At 29.9% G+C, this 22,285-nt stretch overlaps 1 protein-coding gene across 1 annotated transcript; it reads left to right on the forward strand.

Moving 5' to 3' along the window:
* The first annotated feature begins 275 nt into the window (after positions 1 to 275).
* LOC113377945 (lysoplasmalogenase-like protein TMEM86A) lies at positions 276 to 21,782 on the forward strand. Its single transcript, XM_026618410.1, has 6 exons — positions 276 to 400; positions 3,057 to 3,226; positions 4,573 to 4,751; positions 5,536 to 5,654; positions 5,721 to 5,831; positions 21,403 to 21,782. Exons 1-6 carry the CDS (start codon positions 371 to 373, stop codon positions 21,514 to 21,516), a joined length of 723 nt encoding a protein of 240 aa, XP_026474195.1. The 5' UTR covers positions 276 to 370; the 3' UTR covers positions 21,517 to 21,782.
* Positions 21,783 to 22,285: the final 503 nt, after the last annotated feature.

Raw genomic sequence — 22,285 nt, forward strand, 5'->3', positions numbered from 1 at the left:
TCAAAATTTCAAAAAGTATAAAAAAAAATTTAAATTTTTCAAAAAGGTCATTTTTTTCCAAAGATTTTAAAAGTCTCAAAAATATATTTTTTTCAAAGTTATTGTTTTTTTTAAATTAATTTTTAGTACGGAAAGTTCCAGTAATTTCTCTTAAGGCACGATGCCATACACCACTAGTTAATTAAGTGTTCTTAAATATTACTACACTACAAACGTACAGCAAGCTATCAAAAATATCCTAGGTGATGAGAACGCCACCCAGAATACATTTCTGTAAAATTTTATTGATAACGATTCCTCTGATCATAATCAATCGAACTCTGAGCCGACTCATGTCTCAGTTTGAGGTTAGAATTTATTAAGTGAAAACATGGTCCCACGGTCGCAGTGTTTTACTTCTGTAAGTTTTTATTTGTCATTTGTAATATTTTTCTGAAATAACATTGTACTACAAAAAGTACAATCGTGATAATAATATTAATATTAGACGCCAAATATTTGTTGTGTTTATTATTATACATATATATTAATTTGCTGTATTAATATTTATTTTTATATATTTTTTCCAAACTTTGGATTTTTATTTGTAATCATGCGAGAAAAACACGTATTGTAGCATTTAAATTAGATTGCATTATTGAATTTTTTAAATTATTGATATATGTCAGTGTTTACCAAAGGTTTCTTCGTATATGTTAATAGGTGTAATAATCTAGCAGGCGTAATATAATTTGTAAGCAGAGTGTAAATAGCATGATAATAACCACTTATCTAAATAATTATCATAATTTTTTAATAATTATTTGTTAAATTTAAATAATTATGCATATGCATAAAATAATTATTATTAGGTACACACGTTTATCATATTTATATATTTTAATTCAATCATTTAATATTTTAATTTATATATTTGATATAATTATCATTCAATTCGTGGATTAAAAACCACTTTTTTAGTAATACGTTTCGACACTTGATGTGTGCCACCATCTAGTACATCTAAATTACATTATTTAATAAAAAACAATAAATAGAATTTAAAATAAAATTGGGAAATGATTTTTATAAAATAATATTAAGTGATAATGATATGTATGTTTTTTTTACTTAAAAAAACAATTCAAAGTATATTCAAGTTTTGTATTTTGGTTTTCCTGGTGAGGCATTTATATATTTTTTTTAACTTCCCGTAGGGCAAGTTATAGTAATCGCAAAAAATCGAAAATGAAAATTTTTATATATTTTTACGTTTTAAAACCTTCTGAACATTTTGGCACACCTTAGAAAAAAACGGATGTATGTGTGTGTGTATGTGTGCGTGTATGTGTGTGTGTGTGGATAAAAATTTTCGTCGACGATTTCGGGAACGTGGATGAAGCGATTTGAATAATTCAAAAAACATTCGATTCGTATTGATAAGGAGACGTGCTGATTAGTTTTTGGCGAAGGCAGGTCTAGCCGTTCCGAAGATATGGGACAAAAAGTGCCAAAAACGGTAACTCAGTTTTTAAGAGAACGGAGCGTTCGATTTGAATAATTGAGAAAACATATTACTTGTATTAACAATATGAAGAATTTATCAAATTTTCATGAAGGCAGGTTTAGCGGTTTCGGAGATCTAGTAAAAAGAGTAAAAAAAATGCCATTTGGCGGTCAAAAATGATCATTAGGCATATGCACATCAAATTATCAGATATTTTATAGAGATTTTAACAATAAGTATAAAGTTTGTTTACCTTCCTATGGGTTCCGTACCAATGTTTATCCGTTAGACGGCGCTTCGATATTTTGTCTCTATGCAGTTAAAGCAGTACGATTGCTTTGAAAAAAAGTTCAGAATTTCCAAAATATTTCAAAATAAATTTTTCTTCAAAAAGTCTTTTTTTTCAAAAAAAAGTAAATTTTTGTCAAAAATTTATAGTTTCTCAAAAATGTATTTTTTTCAGAGTAATTTTTTTTCAAAAATGTTAATCTTTTTAAAAAAAATAATTTTTGATACGGGAAGTTCCAGCAATTGCAGGGATGCCATGCGCTCCACTAGTTACAACTTATTTTGCAAACTTACTTTTTTAATCGGAAACCTTTTTTATATTTCTACACCTGAAATTTGGCATCATTTCTACTTGATTCAGATCACGATTCTGAATTTCAAAGAATATAATCTGTATACGCACATATACATGTATACAACTCATATATGTAATCACATAATATATTTAAATACATTTTAAATTACACATATAATAGATGGTACATTAATGAAAAACGTACAAAAATACATCAGCTAATTTTCGTTTTTTATAGATGAATTTCTGTTAAATTCTTCAATTTATATCTCATATATTTTTTTTATACGATATATATATATATATATATATATATATATATATATATGTATATAATTCTTCTTCAAATTCTTGAAATTTAGATCTCTGAATGCTAAGAAGATTAAATATCGCGGCTTAAAATATTTCTTCAAGATATTAATGGGTGTAAATTAGTGTAATGTAATATCTTTTACTAGAGATTATACTAAACTTATAATGGATACATTAATTTTTTTATTGATATTTTGTCGCACACTTTTGAAAGTTTTATTAGAGTAAAGCTCTTTTATAGAAAATAAGAAATTAATATGGCAATTCTTCGAAGAAAGCTCGTTTAAATATAAACATATATTGCACGTTTCAAATTTGCAATGAAGCAATAATGTTCATTTGGTAATAACACCGAAAATTCTACTTTATATTGATAAAGTGAGTAAAAATTCGTTAATAAAAGGGCTTCAGAACTTTTTACGACTGCAATCTAATATTATTTTATAAAAATATGAGAGATTATCAAGAGTTATTTAGTACTTCCATTGATTAAACTTCTATCAACTGTACATACTGATTCATTCAGTTCTTTAATTCCCGGATATTAAAAATGATCTTTCTGCGAATTATTTTGTTGAGATATTGTTGTTTTTATATTGCTTCCATGTATATCCAGATAATATTGAATTTCATACAAATTCTTATCTTTTACTAATGATTCATTCATAATTTCAGATTTTGGCGGTTGCGCCCAGGCTGTTGCCGTTCCTGATAACAGCGGTTTCATATTTCGTACTTGCTCTTCCGAAGGATCAGCCGTCTGTTCTGGCAGTGATAGTAAAATGCACTCCTATTTATTGTCTTATTTATTTTGTGTTGAAAGCTGGAGTATCCACTAATAAAAAGTAAGATTATTATTGATATGCATATAAGATGATAGTAGGGGAGACTGGGTACGGTTGTGCCAGGGACGGTAGTGAGAGTTATCATAACAGGTAAACTATACTGATTTTGAGATAGGGTCCAAAGGGAGAAAGAAGAAGTTTGACTGTATGAACAAGTTTTTATTAGTGCTAACGCTTACCTGTATCACTTACTATGGATCACTTTGTTTGTTATTTTGCTGTAAGTTGAACATTAATAGTTGTCTACCAGCAATTACTTTTGCTTTAGGTGACATGTATATGTTTTGTCATGTATTTTTTGTCCTTTTTGGGCAAACTTCAAACAGATAAGAAAATCTAACTTAACTAAGACAAAATACCAAAGAAAAAGTAAAAGAAAAACTCAATACAATTTTGCAACGACTTTTCGTATAAAAAAATATGTTTATATTGTTATACTCGTATTATATTTTTAAGCTTTGTTTAAATAATTATATTGTGTTACATATTTCTGACAATAAAATTCGTTATGAATCATTTTGCTGTGTATAGCTATTGCCTTATGCCCGTCACAATCGTCCCTCGGGTCCTTTTTTGTATGATTTGATTTTATGACTAATCTATCGTGTTTAAGAACAGTATTCCAGTATTTCCTGATAGAGAAATGTTCAAATTACCATTTAATTTTTTTATATCCAGCTAATTGGTAAATGAAAAAATTATTGCTAATTATATAGAAAAGTGGCACAACCGTACCCAGTCTCCCCTATTTGACTTTATCCTTTTTCTTTTCATTCATGTATTATAATTCTTACGTTTCGCTATGGTTAGCAACTTACATGTCGGACAGTCTAATATCAAGCAGTAGACATATCGTTTTTTACTTGATAATATATATCTAAGATATTTTACAGCTAAAAATAGTCCTTTCTTGGCATTGCTGCATCATACTAAAATTATCAGTACAGTAGAACTCCAATTATAAGAAGGACCCATTCGGATAATCAAATATTCGGATAATCGGAGTTTTTTTTTTAAATTGAAATTCTAATAATAAAAATATATCAGGTACATATATAGGTAAAACGTTGGGTTGCTTTCTAAAACGCCACTTAGTTAAAAAGTATCATCACCACGTCTCTGAGGAATCTTTAGTAAAAATTATGATTACTACTCAGTAAAAAACCAAAAAAATCAATGGACCTGTTTAGTAACTATTCCATATGAAAATTGAAGATGTGCCCCAGCTTATTATGATAATTTTTGGAAACAATCAAAACTATTTAATTTTTCTTTTCCTATTAGTTATGAATCAAGGTATGATATTTTATCTATGATTAATCTTAAATGCAATTGATGATTTTCAGCAAATTGGCATTGGCACTTGTTTTTTCGAGTATTGGTGATGCTTTTCTGGTGTGGAAGGAGTTTTTTCCACACGGAATGGCCGCTTTCGGTGTGGCGCAGGTGATCTATTTTACTACTTTTGGGTTCAAACCATTAAAACCTGTTTTAGGTGCTATTTGGTACTTAGTAGGAACTGCTTGTAAGTCGTCAGAGTATTTATTCAATTTGTAATGTTTTATAACTGCATAGTATAGTAATAATTTTTATTTGGCTTTAACTTTTGGATATTTTATATGTTGAACATTATTATATGTAAATAATTTTTATGCATATCATTGATTATTATACATATAATTAATAACTTGCACGATGTGCTAGCAAATAATTTTTTTTGAGGAATCGAGACTCTGGAATCTGGTTTTCTCTTTGGTTGAGTGTAGTTTATTTTATATATTTAAGCAGTCAATAAAGATGTTAACATAAATTTCGTCAGCAATTAACAATGAATATATTATTGATCTAAGCACTTTTGATGGAGTATTGGCGAAAGGTGAGCCCGGATCTAGCACTTAAATCGGAAACTTAAGTTAAAAAAGAATTGACACAAAAATTGAACACAGTTTTTCACAGTTTTGTTCCTATTGCGAAAACGATTTCGATTTTTGGGCTTATTCGATCCTAACGTAAAGCGCCGATTTTCGGGATTACCTTTCGGTAATTTTCTATCACTGTAACAAAACGCTAATCATTTACGAAAATTAACCACTAAATATACAGAACTGATGTTTTAATAATATTATATCATATAATTTGTGACGATCATCGAAGATATTATTTGATTGTTCCATTAAGTGGACCGCAGCATAAATCAGTCTAGATTAGAGGATTAAGTAAAACAATCTATACTCAAATTATTGTTAAGTACGGCAATATTATGTATTGTATGTGATATAGCTCTTCATAGGTGTACGATTTTTATTTAGTGGTTGCCCTAGTTTTTTCAAACCTCAAAGGCATTTTACTGTATGGACTGCCCATCTACGCAGTTCTTTTAGTTACAATGCTTTGGAGAGCTACCGCCAGACACAGTTTTGATGATAAGGTGCGAATATATTCAATGAAATAAAGAATTAACTTTTAAATGATAATACTAAATTTTATTACACAGGGCTGTGACAAATGGTTGCGTTTATCAGGCAGTATCGGTGCTATTTTGTTCGTGATCTCAGATGGACTGATTGCTTTAAGCCAGTTTTACATGCACATTCCAAATGCTCAGGTAATAAATTCTTACAATATTTTATGTTGCTCATTCACATTTAATGTTTTGGACTTTTTTTGTCACTTGCTAGAAAATAATACCAGAAGGCTTAAATTTTTGAAAGTTTTGGAGCTTACATGCATATAATAATCCTTCTTATTTGTTTTTGGCTGTCGTAAAAATACTATTGGTAAGAGTGGTTTTATAATTTTACCAAAATTTATAAAGTAATTGAAAAATGCATGGGTGTTTTAGTTGTTGATCAAAAATAAACATATTAGAAAAGTATAAAATTTTTATTAAAATCTTTGATTGTTTTTACAAATTTTAAAATATCATGACACATAATTTTTTGTTTCTTTTCTATGTAAAACGTCATGACACGTATTTTTTTTTGTTTTTCTACTGCAAAGCCTACTGCGCACTCATGGCCAACTAGATATCACTATGTAAAACGTCAGGACACGTATTTTCTTTTGTTTTTCTACTGCAAAGCCTACTGCGCACTCATGGCCAACTTGATATCACTATTTAAAATGTTATGACACGTATATTCTTTTGTTTTTCAACTGCAAAGCCTACTGTTGGCGCACTCATGGCCAACTTGATATCACTATGTAAAACGTCATGACACGTATCTTCTTTTGTTTTTCTACTGCAAAGCCTACTGCGCACTTATGGCCAACTTGATGTCACAATGTAAAACGTCATGACAAGTATCTTCTTTTGTTTTTCTGCAAAGCCTACTGCTTTCTCATGGCCAACTTGATATCACTATGTAAAACGTTTTGACATGTATCTTCTTTTGTTTTTCTACTGCAAAGCCTACTGCGCACTCATGGCCAACTTGATATCACTATTTAAAATGTTATGGCATATATCTTCTTTTGTTTTTCTACTGCGAAGCCTACTGCGCGCTCATGGCTAACTTGATATCACTATGTAAAATGTTATGACACGTATCTTCTTTTGTTTTTATACTGCAAAGCCTACTGCGCATTCATGACTAACTAGATATCATTATGTAAAAAGTCATGACACGTATCTTCTTTTGTTTTTATATTGTAAAGCCTACTGCGTACTCATGGCCAACTAGATATCACTATGTAAAACGTCATGACACGTATCTTCTTTTGTTTTTCTACTGCAAAGCCTACTGCGCATTCATGGCCAACTAGATGTCACTATGTAAAACGTCATGACAGGTATGTTCTTTTGTTTTTCTACTGCAAAGCCTACTGCGCATTCATGGCCAACTTGATATCACTATGTAAAACGTTAGGACATGTATCTTCTTTTGTTTTTCTACTGCAAAGCCTACTGCGCGTTCATGGCCAACTTGATATCACTATGTAAAACGTTAGGACATGTATCTTCTTTTGTTTTTATACTGCAAAGCCTACTGCGCACTCATGGCCAACTTGATATCACTATGTAAAACGTCATGACATGTATCTTCTTTTGTTTTTCTAATGCAAAGCCTACTGCGCATTCATGGCCAACTTGATACCACTAAGAAAAACGTCATGAGACGTATCTTCTTTTGTTTTTCTACTGCAAAGCCTACTGCGCACTCATGGCCAACTTGATATAACTATGTAAAACGTCATGACATGTATCTTCTTTTATTTTTCTACAGCAAAGCCTACTGCGCACTCATGGCCAACTTGATATCACTATGTAAAATGTCATTACATGTATCTTCTTTTGTTTTTCTACTGCAAAGCCTACTGCGCACTCATGGCCAACTTGGTATCACTATGTAAAACGTTAGGACATGTATCTTCTTTTGTTTTTCTACTGCAAAGCCTACTGCGCATTCATGGCCAACTTGATACCACTAAGAAAAGCGTCATGACACGTATCTTCTTTTGTTTTTCTACTGCAAAGCCTACTGCGCACTCATGGCCAACTTGATATCACTATGTAAAACGTTAGGACATGTATCTTCTTTTGTTTTTCTAATGCAAAGCCTACTGTGCATTCATGGCCAACTTGATACCACTAAGAAAAACGTCATGACACGTATCTTCTTTTGTTTTTCTACTGCAAAGCCTACTGCGCACTTATGGCCAACTTGATGTCACAATGTAAAACGTCATGACAAGTATCTTCTTTTGTTTTTCTGCAAAGCCTACTGCTTTCTCATGGCCAACTTGATATCACTATGTAAAACGTTTGGACATGTATCTTCTTTTGTTTTTCTACTGCAAAGCCTACTGCGCACTCATGGCCAACTTGATATCACTATTTAAAATGTTATGGCATATATCTTCTTTTGTTTTTCTACTGCAAAGCCTACTGCGCGCTCATGGCTAACTTGATATCACTATGTAAAATGTTATGACACGTATCTTCTTTTGTTTTTATACTGCAAAGCCTACTGCGCATACTAGATATCATTATGTAAAAAGTCATGACACGTATCTTCTTTTGTTTTTCTACTGCAAAGCCTACTGCGCACTCATGGCCAACTTGATATCACTATGTAAAACGTTAGGACATGTATCTTCTTTTGTTTTTCTACTGCAAAGCCTACTGCGCGTTCATGGCCAACTTGATATCACTATGTAAAACGTCATGACATGTATCTTCTTTTGTTTTTCTACTGCAAAGCCTACTGCGCACTCATGGCCAACTTGATATCACTATGTAAAACGTTAGGACATGTATCTTCTTTTGTTTTTCTACTGCAAAGCCTACTGCGCGTTCATGGCCAACTTGATATCACTATGTAAAACGTCATGACATGTATCTTCTTTTGTTTTTCTACTGCAAAGCCTACTGCGCGTTCATGGCCAACTTGATATCACTATGTATAACGTCATGACATGTATCTTCTTTTGTTTTTCTACTGCAAAGCCTACTGCGCACTCATGGCCAACTTGATATCACTATGTAAAACGTTAGGACATGTATCTTCTTTTGTTTTTCTACTGCAAAGCCTACTGCGCGTTCATGGCCAACTTGATATCACTATGTAAAACGTCATGACATGTATCTTCTTTTGTTTTTCTACTGCAAAGCCTACTGCGTTCTCATAGCCAACTTGATATCACTTTATAAAATGTCATGACACGTATCTTCTTTTGTTTCTCTTATGCAAAGCCTACTGCGCACTCATGGCCAACCTGATATCACTATGTAAAACATCATGACATGTATTTTCTTTTGTTTTTCTACTGCAAAGCCTACTCCGTTCTTATGGCCAACTTGATATTACTAAGTAAAATGTCATGACACGTATCTTCTTTTGTTTTTCTACTGCAAAGCCTACTGCGCACTCATGGCCAACTTGATATCACTATGTAAAACAAGGGCGATCAACCTTTTTCATCCACGGGCCAATTTCAATTTTAAAATTTCAAGGCGGGCCGCATGGCTAACTAATTCTGAATGTACAAATATGTAGTATATAAATGAAAGGGGCAGCTAACACAAAAACACATTGATAACTTACCCAATGCAACGCTAAAATACTAACATCCATATTTGTATTATGTTATGCTATGCTCAGCGAAACGAGTAAGATTTCAATAATTTAAAAAAAATCTAACTTTTTTTAAAAACAGTTTTATCTTCAGATTTTAATATTGAATTTCTAAATTTTTTTTGCTAAACTCGCTTCTTCTGCAAGACATTCAAAATTTATGTACTTATACACATCGTGAAATATTTGTACAGTAGGATAACAGTTAACAGAAAATCAGTTAGTTTTATCGGAGGTAACCATTTCGTTGCCAATATCTATGAATCGTTTTTAAAATTTTGCAATGAATAGATCGTATAAATTTAAGCTTTTTTATAAGCTCAAAAAAATCTTGATCGAATTTTAATTAAAAACGTTCACAAAAAAAACGATCATTGTTAATTGATCGATTATCGAGCTAAAATGACTATTATGAAATAAGAGAGTGAAATTTGGAGTTGTATATGTATAGTTTTCCATTTCGCATTAAAAAAAATTAAATTGAAGAATAAAATTTAAAAAAAAATTGTTACATTTGTACAACACATAAAAATATAAATTGCTTTTTCTTTTTGAATAAAATTTAAAATTTTCCATAAACTCAAAAGTCTGAACTAAAATTAAGTCAAAAAGATTCATTGACTGAGCGCCGGAATAATGTAAATGCAACAAAATTACAAAATTGCAACAAGAAAAGAACAAATATACAAAAATGAAAAAGTATATTTTATATAATTACGAGTGTATATTATAAGTGTATATAAATATTAATACAAAATAAAAACAATAGTTAAACACAAAAACTAATTTACTTGAAAACTTTAATGAGAAATTTGCCACTGCTTTTTTATATATGCTTAAAATCAGCCGTTTTTCTTCATTATATTTTTTTGAATGAGGAAAGTAGCAACGCGTATGCAGCTTTGATATGTTTCACTCAATCTTGATCGATGGAAATTTTTTATGAATTTTATGGTTGAAATTAACCAAGGATCCACAAAAAAGTTGTCTGGATTGGGTGTGTGACATATGTTTCTCCATGTACCTTTTACCGCTGAAGATAAATCTATAGCAAAAATTGGGACGCAAAATATTTAAAAACTGGTACAATAATCTATAAATTTTCCAAAATGAATTAATTATTTTCCAGCGACTTTTCTTTTGTGGACCTGTGTAATTATTTACATACATACGTACTTCCAAAATAATAATTTATCATATTTTGTTTTTTTTTTCAAAGCAAAGATTTCTCAGAGCTGACCTGAGTTTTATAAAAAAATTCGATGTTTACAGAAAAGATACATTTTTTAATCTGTATAATTTTGTATGCTGATCACTTTCTGTGGTGGTTTTCATAAAGTGTACCTACATCGATGTAAATGGCAAAGAAAACAGCTGCCCTGCTAGCTTTGAACATTTGGAATTACAATTTAAATTTGTTCACTTTTTTCTAAATATGGAAAGTGAAACCCAAGATTCTGAAGAAGCTATTATTCTTCACTACCTAAATCACGAAAATACTTCAATTATTCTTTCATATCCAAAACAATTGTAGTTTGCCATTTGGGTCTTATACTTCTTTAAGTATTGCATTACTATTGAGCTAACTAATTTTGGCACATCGCCATATACACGCTTTAAATTCTTCAGGAATTCTTTAAATTTACCATAATTCAACTCTCGCGACTTTATAAGATTTACTTATTTAATTATTTTAAATTTGGAAATGCGTTATTGCTATGTTCTCGGGCAAGTTCTCAATTTTTCTTGCAATATTGTTAAACTGACAAAAAAATAGCCTTTACAGCCTTATTTGATAAATTATCTAGAAAAATAATCTCTAGTTTAGAAATGCTTGGCGGGCCGCAGAAAAACAGCTGGCGGGCCGCGGGTTGCTCATCCTTGATGTAAAACGTCATGACATGTATCTTCTTTTGTTTTTCTATAGCAAAGCCTACTGCACACTCATGGCCAACTTGATATCACTATGTAAAATGTCATTACATGTATCTTCTTTTGTTTTTCTACTGCAAAGCCTACTGAGCACTCATGGCCAACTTGATATCACTATGTAAAATGTAATGACACGTATTTCCTTTTGTTTTTCTACTGCAAAGCCAACTCTGCAGTCATGGGCAACTTGTGTTGCTGTAATATAAATTAAAAACATACTGGAAACGAAATGCAAAAGTAGGTGAAAATAGAAACCAATTAACTAATGAACGTTATTAATTTTTATTTTTTATTTCAATTTTATTATTGAAAATATATTACGTGAAGAAAAATTGTCTATAGTTCCGAATTAGACTGTAACATTAGTCCCTTTCCCAGTTCTTGACGAATCATTACTACCTGGATTACCAAATACGTTTTCTTCGAATCAACACATGCCAAGAAGCATTGCTAAGTCATTCTGTACGCTTTCGATATTCTTATCAATCTAAAATATATTAGTTTACGTTCTACTCATTAGTTTCATATGCATGAGGAGTATATTGAATTTATTACTCTGTTTTGCTTTTTCTTGTTTTATGTTGTGCGATCTAGAAACGAAATTCTAGCTTATTATGACGCACTCGGAAACCGTGAGAAGTGCGAACGAAATTCATTCTCAACCGGGGCAAGGAAGTTCGCCGAATGAACTGATATATTCAATTGATGATATGAATTTTTTATTTTAATGAGGTTTCTTTTTGTGGAAAATCCTAAAATATAATTAGGTTGTAATTATATGGGTAAAAGGTCCACCACAGATAACAACAACAATATTTGAAAGTAGAGAGAAAAAGATGTATAACCGGCCATCACCTTGATTCGTGACACCGAAAAAATGCATTCTTTGAAAAACCATAACAAAAATATTTTCTTTCGTTGTTATTTGTTTTGGTTGTGATTTCTGTTGCTTAGTTTATGAGACCTCAATATAATTTTTAAGTATACTTGATCTTATTGTTTATAATGTGTATCGCTAATTTTAAGTTAGATTCATCAGTTTTTATTATTCTCTATAAAAGCTTATACCTTGGCGAAGTTATGAAAAATAAAAAAAAACATCAAAGAAAAAAGTAAATTATTTAAAAAACTAGTGGGGCGCATGGCATCGTGCCTTAAGGCAAATTGCTGGAACTTTCCGTAGCAATTTATTTTTAAAGATTAACATTTTTGAAAAAAATTTACTCTGAAAAAATTGGATTTTTGAGAAACTATATATTTTTGATAAAAATTTACTTTTTTGAAAAAAAAAAGACTTTTTAAAGAAAAAATTATTTTGAAATATTTTTAAGCGCCGCGTCGCCGTCTAACGGATAAACATTAGTACGGAACCGATACAAATGTAAACAAAATTTATACCTATTATTAAAATCTCTATAAAATATCTAATAATTTGATGTGCATATGTCCAATGATCATTTTTGACCGCCAAATGGCATTTTTTTTACTTTTTTTACTCGATCTCCGAAACCGCTAGACCTGCTTTCATGAAAATTTGATCATTTCTTTATCTTGTTAATACAAGTAAAATGCTTTTTGAATTTTAAAAATCGGACGCTCCGTACTCTTAAAAATCGTGTTACCGATTTTGGCACTTTTTGCCCCATATCTTCGGAACGGCTAGACCTGCTCCCGCCAAAAACTAATCAGCACGTTTCCTTGTGTTGAATGTTTTTTGAATTACTTAAGTCGGTTGATCGGTGTTGACATCCATTTTTTAAGGTATGCCAAAATGTTTAGGTTTGAAACGTAAAGATATATAAAAATTTTCATTTTCGATTTTTTTGCGATTACTATAACTTGCCCTACTAGAAGTTAAAAAGCGATTTTACAAGAAATATTATATAAATAAATGCTGATTAAAATTGACGAAATATCAGATCAAGATTATTTACAGTGTTATCTCTGTAAAAAATGCACACATGAAATTTATATTTTGCATTGGTTGAATAATGTAGCTATTATTTGGTAAAATCCCTTTAATATTGAAATAAGACATTATACCTGTTTGCCCCTAGCCGTCCCCATTTACTCTGCGAGTGGGGTAAAAAACACCAGCCTACAAATTTTTGAAATCACATTTCTGTAAAAAATAGTAGTAACACATTTAAATACGTGTAGTTGCATACATGTATTTAAAATGTGCTTAGTTTGTATATTTTTGGACTTATTTCGATACAAACATTTTTCAATCTACTATTCTCTACTATTTTAAATTATCATTACCACTATCGTTTCAATCTCCTCCTAAACTATCATATTTATTACCCTTGAGATCAATAATAATAAATCGACAAATATTATATCCATTACTGGTAAGAAATAATTATGAATTAAGGAATAACATTGTTTATACAAAGTTTCACAATCGTGTATGATCATGAATTGGTACTCCATCATTTCGAATAGAAATCCCAACACTCGATTGTTGTGTGCGATTCTATTTATTTCATATATCAAGATTTGTAACCTTTTTCATTGAACCAGAATCTTGCACAACTTTTACTAACTACTTTATATAAATTGCCCATAAGATGTTCAGCTACTTTGCTTTATTATTTATTAAACATCTTCATGTATCGTAGAAAGTTAATTTCTGTAAAAATAAACTATCTGTGTTACAAGTGTGATCTATCTCAAGTAATAAATAGAAAAAATATGGTTGTGCGATAGGTTCTCGATATTTTACTTACTTATATTTTTTAAATAAAAAGACTCAGCATTTTCTTCAAGCCGCCAAATCTTACTTGCCAGAAATACCAATTGTAATTGAAATAGGTTTAATTAATTCATTTATTAAACGAATTCCATCTAATTTGTGAGATGACTGTAAGCAAGTGAACGTTTTTTCAAGTATTTTATAGTATTCTGGCAAATACTTCTTATAAAGAATTTAGTTATAATAAATATCAATAAAACATCTCACTAAAACTAGATTAAAATATCTATAGACGATCTTTATTGTCACAAATAATATTACCTAATATTTTGATTAATTTTATATTTATTGTCTTATAGTTTTCATTTTATTTATATTTAAAGACTTTCATTTTTTTCATTTATCGTTAGTAAATTTTGAAAATAATAAGTTGTATCACAAAAATACTTTTAATGAAAATGATTATTTTAAAAATTTGAAAGCCATTTGATGAAACTCGATATGAAGTTGATTAGTCTTATGGAACGAGCCGTTTCTTAGAATTAACAGAAAGTGCAAAATTTTACATCAAAGTTTTATCAAAAAACATTGATTTTGAAAATTTAGGTATTGTTTGTTGAAAGACAGCATTTGAGAATCGTACTGATGGCCGTTTTTCGTAATAATTCGAACATTTTTTATGATTTATAATGAATCTTTGTATGATTTTAAAGTTAATGATGTAAATGAAAATCTCAAAATATTATAGGCCAACGAAAAGTAGTTCAATTATGAAATTTCATTAATGTTTGAAATAATGGACCGCTGTTTTACGATATGCATCGTGTATATTTCTTTCCGTGTTTTGTACTGATCACCGTTGACGTTTAATTTATATAAAATACAATTCTATAACACGAAGTATAATTAAATGTGTTAGATAGATTAAATTTAATTTGCAGATGTTTTAAATTTATTTAAAAGACATCAATCGCATTGATTAGTTTTAAATGAAAAGCGAAAAAAATATCTAAATAGCTAAATCTCAATTATTTTTGATTAAGTCGATTATTTACACATATCGGAAAGTTCATGCAACTTGCCTTTAGACAAAATGGCACTTGCACTTAGTTATGACTTTTTTAAGTTACATTTCTGCATGATTCAAATACATTTAAAGTGGAAGAATTTGTTTCTGAAAACAATAGATGAAAAAAAACTTTATATATTTTTATTTTGATTATAATTTTTGCATATCTTTACGTTTTAGAGGTTTCTGAACATTATATCATACCTTAGATAAAATGGATGTGTGTTTGTGTGTGTGTGTGTGTATGCTTGGATACAATTTTTCAAAAAAGCAAAAATAATCAGTTTTCGAGGGAAGGGCACATCTGTTAGAATGACTCAAAATACATTCGATTTGTATTGATTGAGTGAATTGATTACATTTTTGCTAAGGTAGGTCCAGCGGTTTCAGAGATGCGGAGCAAAAAGTGCACAGAATATCAGTTTTTGAGCGAACGGCGCATCCGATTAGAGTGATTCAGAAAGCATATTGCTTGTGTGAATGGTGTAAAGAAATGATTTGGTTTTGTTAACTTCCCGTAGGGCAAGTTATAGTAATCGCAAAAAAATCGAAAATGAAAATTTTTATATATCTTTACGTTTCAAAGGTTTTTGAACATTTTGGCATACCTTAGAAAAAATGGATGTATGTGTGTGTGTGTGTGTGTGTGTGTATGTGTGTGTGTGTGTATGTATGTACGTGTGTGTATGTATGTGCGGATACAAATTTTCGTCGACGATTTTGGGAACACGGATCAACCGATTTGAATAATTCAAAAAACATTCGATTCGTATTGATAAGGAGACGTGCTGATTAGTTTTTGGCGAAGGCAGGTCTAGCCTTTCCAAAGATACGGGGCAAAAAGTGCCGAAAACGGTAACTCAGTTTTTAAGAGAACGGAGCGTCCGATTTAAATAATTCAAAAAACAATTCACTTGTATTGGCAAGATGAATAATCGATAAAATTTCCATAAAGGTAGGTCTAGCGGTTTCGGAGATATGGAGGAAATAGTAAAAAAATTAGCCATTTGGCGGTCAAAAATGATCATTAGACATATGCACATCAAATTATCAGATATTTTATAGAGATTTTAACAATAAGTATACATTTTGTTAACATTCCTATGGGTTCCGTACCAATGCTTATGCGTTAGACAGCGACGCGGCGCTTACGCGCTTTATATTTTGTCGCTATGCAGTTAAATCAGTATGATTGCTTTGAAAAAAATATGTCAAAATAAAGAAAAAAAATTTTTTTTTCAAAAAAAAAATTAATTTTTTTTTTTTTTTTAAATTTTTTTTTTCAAAAAAAAAGTAATTTTTTGTCCATATATATAGTTTCTCAAAAATCTTATTTTTTCAAAGTACATTTTTTTCAAAAATGTTAATCGTTTTTAAAAAATTAATAATTTTTGGTACGGGAAGTTCCAGCAATTTGCCTTAAGGCACGATGCCTTAATTGCCTTAAGACAGAATTCCACTTACAGCTAGTTTATTTTGTTTTCGTGTTTGTAAATATACAAAATATAACGGCAAAATTTATTTATTTATACATATTTATAATAACTATTTCAAAATATCTATAACAATTGTTATTACTCATTGATAAAGTTTTATTGATGATTATTTATTGATATGACATGCACCACTAGTTAACTTCCCGTAGGGCAAGTTATAGTAATCGCAAAAAAATCGAAAATGAAAATTTTTATATATCTTTACGTTTCAAAGGTTTCTTAACATTTTGGCATACCTTAGAAAAAATGGATGTATGTGTGTGTGTGTATGTATGTGCGGATACAAATTTTCGTCGACGATTTCGGGAACACGGATCAACCAATTCGAATAATTCAAAAAACATTCGATTCGTATTGATGAGGAGACGTGCTGATTAGTTTTTGGCGCAGGGAGGTCTAGCCGTTCCGAAGATACGGGGCAAAAAGTGCCGAAAACGGTAACTCAGTTTTTAAGAGAACGGAGCGTCCGATTTTAATAATTCAAAAAACATTTTACTTATATTGACAAGGTGAAGAACCGATCAAATTTTCATAAAGGCAGGTCTAGTGGTTTCAAAGATCTAATGAAAAAAGTAAAAAAAAATGCCATTTGGCGGTCAAAAATGATCATTAGACTTATACACATCAAATTATCAGATATTTTATAGAGATTTTAACAATAAGTATGAATTTGGTTTACAGTCCTATGGGTTCCGTACCAATGTTTACGCATTAGACGGCGACGCGGCGCTTACGCGCTTTGATATTTCGTCTTTATGCAGTTAAAGCAGTACGATTGCTTTGAAAAAAAGTAACATAACATTAAAGAAAACATTTTTTTTCAAAAAAAAAAATTAATTTTTTTTTTTCAAAAAAAAGTAATTTTTGGTCCAATTTATAGTTTCTCAAAAATCTTATTTTTTTGAAGTAAATTTTTTTCAAAAATGTTAATCGTTTTTTTAAAAAAAAAAAATCTGGTACGGGAAGTTCCAGCAATTTGCTTTAAGGCACTTAATTGTCTTAAGGGGGTTGTTCTTTTTTTATTTTTCTTTGTTTCGGTTTTGAGATTTTTTGATATTATGAAAGCTAAAAACCTTAGAATTATTTAAAAAAAAAAATCATCTCAATATCTATATTTTTGACGAAGTTATAGATATATATATCTCTATACGTATGATCCTCTGAAAGCGTTTTTTTATCGTTCCGCGAGCTATTGTATGCCAGTTGCCTCTTTTTCATTATAATATCTCATGCACATGACCTTTTTAATGTTTCAGCATCTTTGAACACCATGGTGTATTTCGTACATTAAATTAAATGGTGTATTTAGTACATTATATTAAAAACTTTAAATACGTTTTTCTCAAATTGAATTTTTTCAATGCGGTGCCACAAATTAAAAAAAAACTACAAGTCGGATCGACTTGAATTTTTTTTAATTTGTTCACCACTGCAATACCTAGTCCCCCTACCTCAAACAACTTGATAACATTACGCAAAAAAAAATTGCGAATCTTCTCGTCCCAAAAAAAGGCCTTTTTTGACACTTTTTTTTAAAAATAGCTGCCATTTTTTTCCTTCTTGCTCTTTTTCTTTCATTTTGGTAGGGGGACTGGATTCAAACTTCTTCTTCAACGTAGTTTCGTTTTTTTTTGTTTCAGGCGATGCGCAACGGATTTATCTGTGGCACCGCAAACGAGATCGATTTTGCAATGCCCACTTTGGCGTCCCCTGGTTAAAAAATGACGGCAAAAAAAAATAAATAAAAAATTTCTTAATATCCTATGATTTTGTAATTTTTGTTTAAAAGAAACCGCATGTCTTTATGATAAATACATTTCGAGAAAAACAAAAACAAATACCTTGCATGTTTTGTACCAAAAAAAAGAACAACCCCCTTAAGACAGAAATCCACTTACAGCTAGTTTTTTCTTTAAGTGGCCCACCCTGCATGAATAAAGACATTATTACAAATGTCTCATGATATAAATTTCTGTTATAATTATTTAGCGCTTTTAATTTATAATTTATTCTTAATTATGAGTGGAAATAGAATTTGCAATGATTTGTTTTCATTTCTTATTGTTAATCTTCGCTATGCAGTAATTTCATTTTTAATTATCATGTCTTTTCACTGTCATGACAATCATTAAATTTCTTTCTCACATTTCGCTTTATGTATTGTTAATATGCGTTCGTGTTTTATTGCTATTTAAAACTTTGCACTTTTCAATCATTAGTTACTTTGCACTTAGTAATTGATTATGATATTTTAATGTAATTATAATTTACACTTGATTTTATTTAATACATTTCACTTTATTTCTTTATTTATTTGGAAATTCAGTATTTTAAATTTTTGGGATCTTTAACACATGATTCAAAGATTATTCAATGGATGTCAAAAAACCTTATATTTTATGTCTACTGCCTCAAAGTATAAAGTATAAATAAAAAAATAAAAATAGACCAAAAAATTCAAATATATTTACCTCAATTATATTCACTAATTCAAGATATCGTCTTTGAATTTTTTCTTATGTTATGCAATGTGTATTAATGTATGAATTACTTATAAACTTTCCAATAACCGATGTTATTTTGATTTTTTTTATCTAGAATACTTATTAACTTCTTCTAGGGCAAGTTACAATAATTTTGATTTAAATCTTATATTTTTTTATAAAATGTAACAATTCTTTAAATTTATAAGTCGTAATGGAAATATCACATTTAATCATTTTTAAACAATATTTTACCTATATTGTTACTTATATTCAATCATAGCTTTTTTGTTATTGTTTTTTTTTCAAAATATATGTAGTGAAAATACGGACAAAATGGTATATATGGGCAAAATGACACAGTGGCCTTTTTTAAAATATTGGCTAGTTTTATTAAAATTTCCGAGACTGTAGAACGCGAAGAAAGCAACAACTAAAATCATGTCAGATGTTGAGCGTCATTGTCATAGTCTTGTCCCAGTAATCAGTTCAAACGTGTTTTGCACCTTGAAAAGTTTATTTTGAGGGTGTTAATTTAACTTTCATAATTCAAATAAAGTACAAAACTATTGTGTTACTGATACATTTAGTATATTTTCGTAAAATAATATAGTAAGTTAAATTATAGTAAAATTAATATAGTATATTATTATTTACCTATTTATTGATATTAGTAATTATTTCTATTGAAATGAATTAACTTATGCCAGTACTAGTAATAACTATCAATGTTATTGCAAAAATCAGGTATTTGGTGGAATTTTGATTAATTATTAATTTTTGTTCAATATCGGACAAAATGACAAAATTATACAATGGATAGAATGACACTTCTATTTTAAAAGCATTACAGGGCCAATACAATTTTTTGTAACTTCTATTCTATGTATGCAAGAAATAATAGCTAAAAACAGACAAAAACTTCTACCGGCAAAAAGGAGAGACTTGCTTTTGTTACAAAACTCTCTTTTTACGATGACCTATACCTTTTGGGTTCATGCTTCATGTGCTAATGTCCCAAAGAAGACGAAACAATTTATTTGTGAACTGCTTTCTTAAAAATTAGCGTCTCATTATATCCTTACTATATGGATAAAATTGTTTTTGAAATATGTTGCATTTTTTTCTTAATAAATAAGTTGTTATATAGTTTATCTTAATTAAAATACTATCTTACTGGTAGTCAATGAACGAAAGATGAGTTAAAACTATTGAGACTGGTTATAATATTATTAAATAAATAAATAAAATTAAAAAACAAGTACCATGCCATTTCGTCCGTATTTCTCTTATATATAGCACATTAGATGCCTTAAATTTAGGGTCCGATAACATAACAAACCAATGTTATAGCAAGACCATGTTACGCTCCAACTTCTATACATTTTGCTACTGAATCATACTGAATACTGTCAAAATGTCACGTATTTGCTGTGCATTCGGGCGTTTTGCACATAAACTGCAACGTAACTCGTATGTTATGGAGCTGGGTCAGAAAGACCTTGTTATCTAAGATCGTTTTTTAAATTTGTGCGGTTTTTGAGTTCGGTTTTCTATCTGACAACCTGAGAAAGACGCCTCACTGCACAGCAAGCAACCACATTGTTTTTATCAATATTTAGAACGATTTTGTATGGAAAGTTCTACATAACATAGACTTGCCATAACATTGGTCTGTTATGCGGCAAAATCGGTCCCTTAGACTCGAAACATATGCTAGATTTTACATATACTTAAATATGTTATGTTATTTGTTCTGATATAATTGTTTTGGTTTACACAATAATATTGCTCAAATTTAAATTGGACCTTTGTGCCCCGTCCTACCCTATACATATAATATTTATTTATTTTATTTATTTATTTATTTATAATAGTAATAGTATTTATAATAATTTTATTTATAGGGTAGGACGGGGCACAATGGTCCAATTTAAATTACGGCTTGCTTATGAATATATTCAATCAATAATAGTAGATATTATTTCAGGCTCTTGTCAAGCTTATTCATAATTAATATTAAAAGGATAGTAATTTTATAAAAATCATAGTAGCTGCACGAATTTCGCTTCTGAAAAAAAGCATTCGAACATTAAATACAATGTTCATCATCAAGTTCATCATATTAAAGTCTATTTGACCACGCGTAGAGCTCAAAATTCTTGCACAAGGTTGAAAGTTATACTCATTTCAAACCGTAAAAATTTAAATTAATAAAATAGCAATAAAAAAACATGGTTGTACAGGCGATCAAATGGTCACACTACATAGACAAAGGAAAAGGATTATGCAAGAAAATAGTTATTGAAATCAAATTGAGAAAATTCAGTAATGTCATAAAAAATATATAATATTTAAATATCTTCCGTATATAATATATGTATATTTACTAGTGTAAGTAAACTTGAGTTCTTATTCCAGACCTATATCATGTCAACTTACTACGCCGGTCAGTTGGGCCTCTCGATGACTTGCTTAGAGGATGGTGCGCAAGATAAACGTTCGTCTGTCAGAAAATCGACAAAACGATCCTAAATTATCGTTTTACGATGAGGCACGCCGTCGCTTTCTGTTTTCATGAGAATAAAGATTTAATCGTTTCAAAACGCTCATATTATTTTTCACTATCCATCAATTGCTTTTTTGCCGCTGCACGTACGTACGTGTCCATATGCCATGAATCACCGAATACAATCCGGAATTCACTGTGAAAGTAAGATTTTTTCTAAACGTTGGAAATTTCGAAAAAACCTACGTTGTTTTCTAGCTTGCAGGAAAATATGCCCGTTGAAACTTCATATACAAGAATCAAACTACTTATTTTCATATATTTGACAAAATTGGAAAACTATATTTTTAATGCTGAATTGTTTTTTCATCTTAATTATTGATATCAAATATATTTATTTTATTGTAAATTAAATATTTCATTGCAAGTGCACAACGAGTTTCACGTTGGGTTTTACCCTTGCATAGTGGTTAAGCCTTAACCACTATTGATACCAAATGACCTTAAGTCTTAAGAACCCTCAACGTTAAGGTTAAGGTTTCACTTGGTATCAGAGTTTCCAGTTTCAATACCCTCTTCGGACAGTATGTTGTCAATAATTTTGCCATTTATTTAAATTATTCAAGATGCACTTTCAACATCAAAAATTCAAGAAAAAAAATGACAACCCCAAATAACCTGTAGTTGTGATTGTACTATATATAGTTGAATCAGAAAACCAACTTACAAAAGACAAACTGTAGAAAATGTAAATATTGATAACAATTTGTACTATATATAGTATAAATATCGGTT

Source organism: Ctenocephalides felis, unplaced genomic scaffold (genome assembly GCF_003426905.1).
Source record: "Ctenocephalides felis isolate EL2017-DRISC unplaced genomic scaffold, ASM342690v1 CF-g0.4_SCAFFOLD_01886, whole genome shotgun sequence".
Classification (NCBI taxonomy): Eukaryota; Metazoa; Arthropoda; class Insecta; order Siphonaptera; family Pulicidae; genus Ctenocephalides; species Ctenocephalides felis.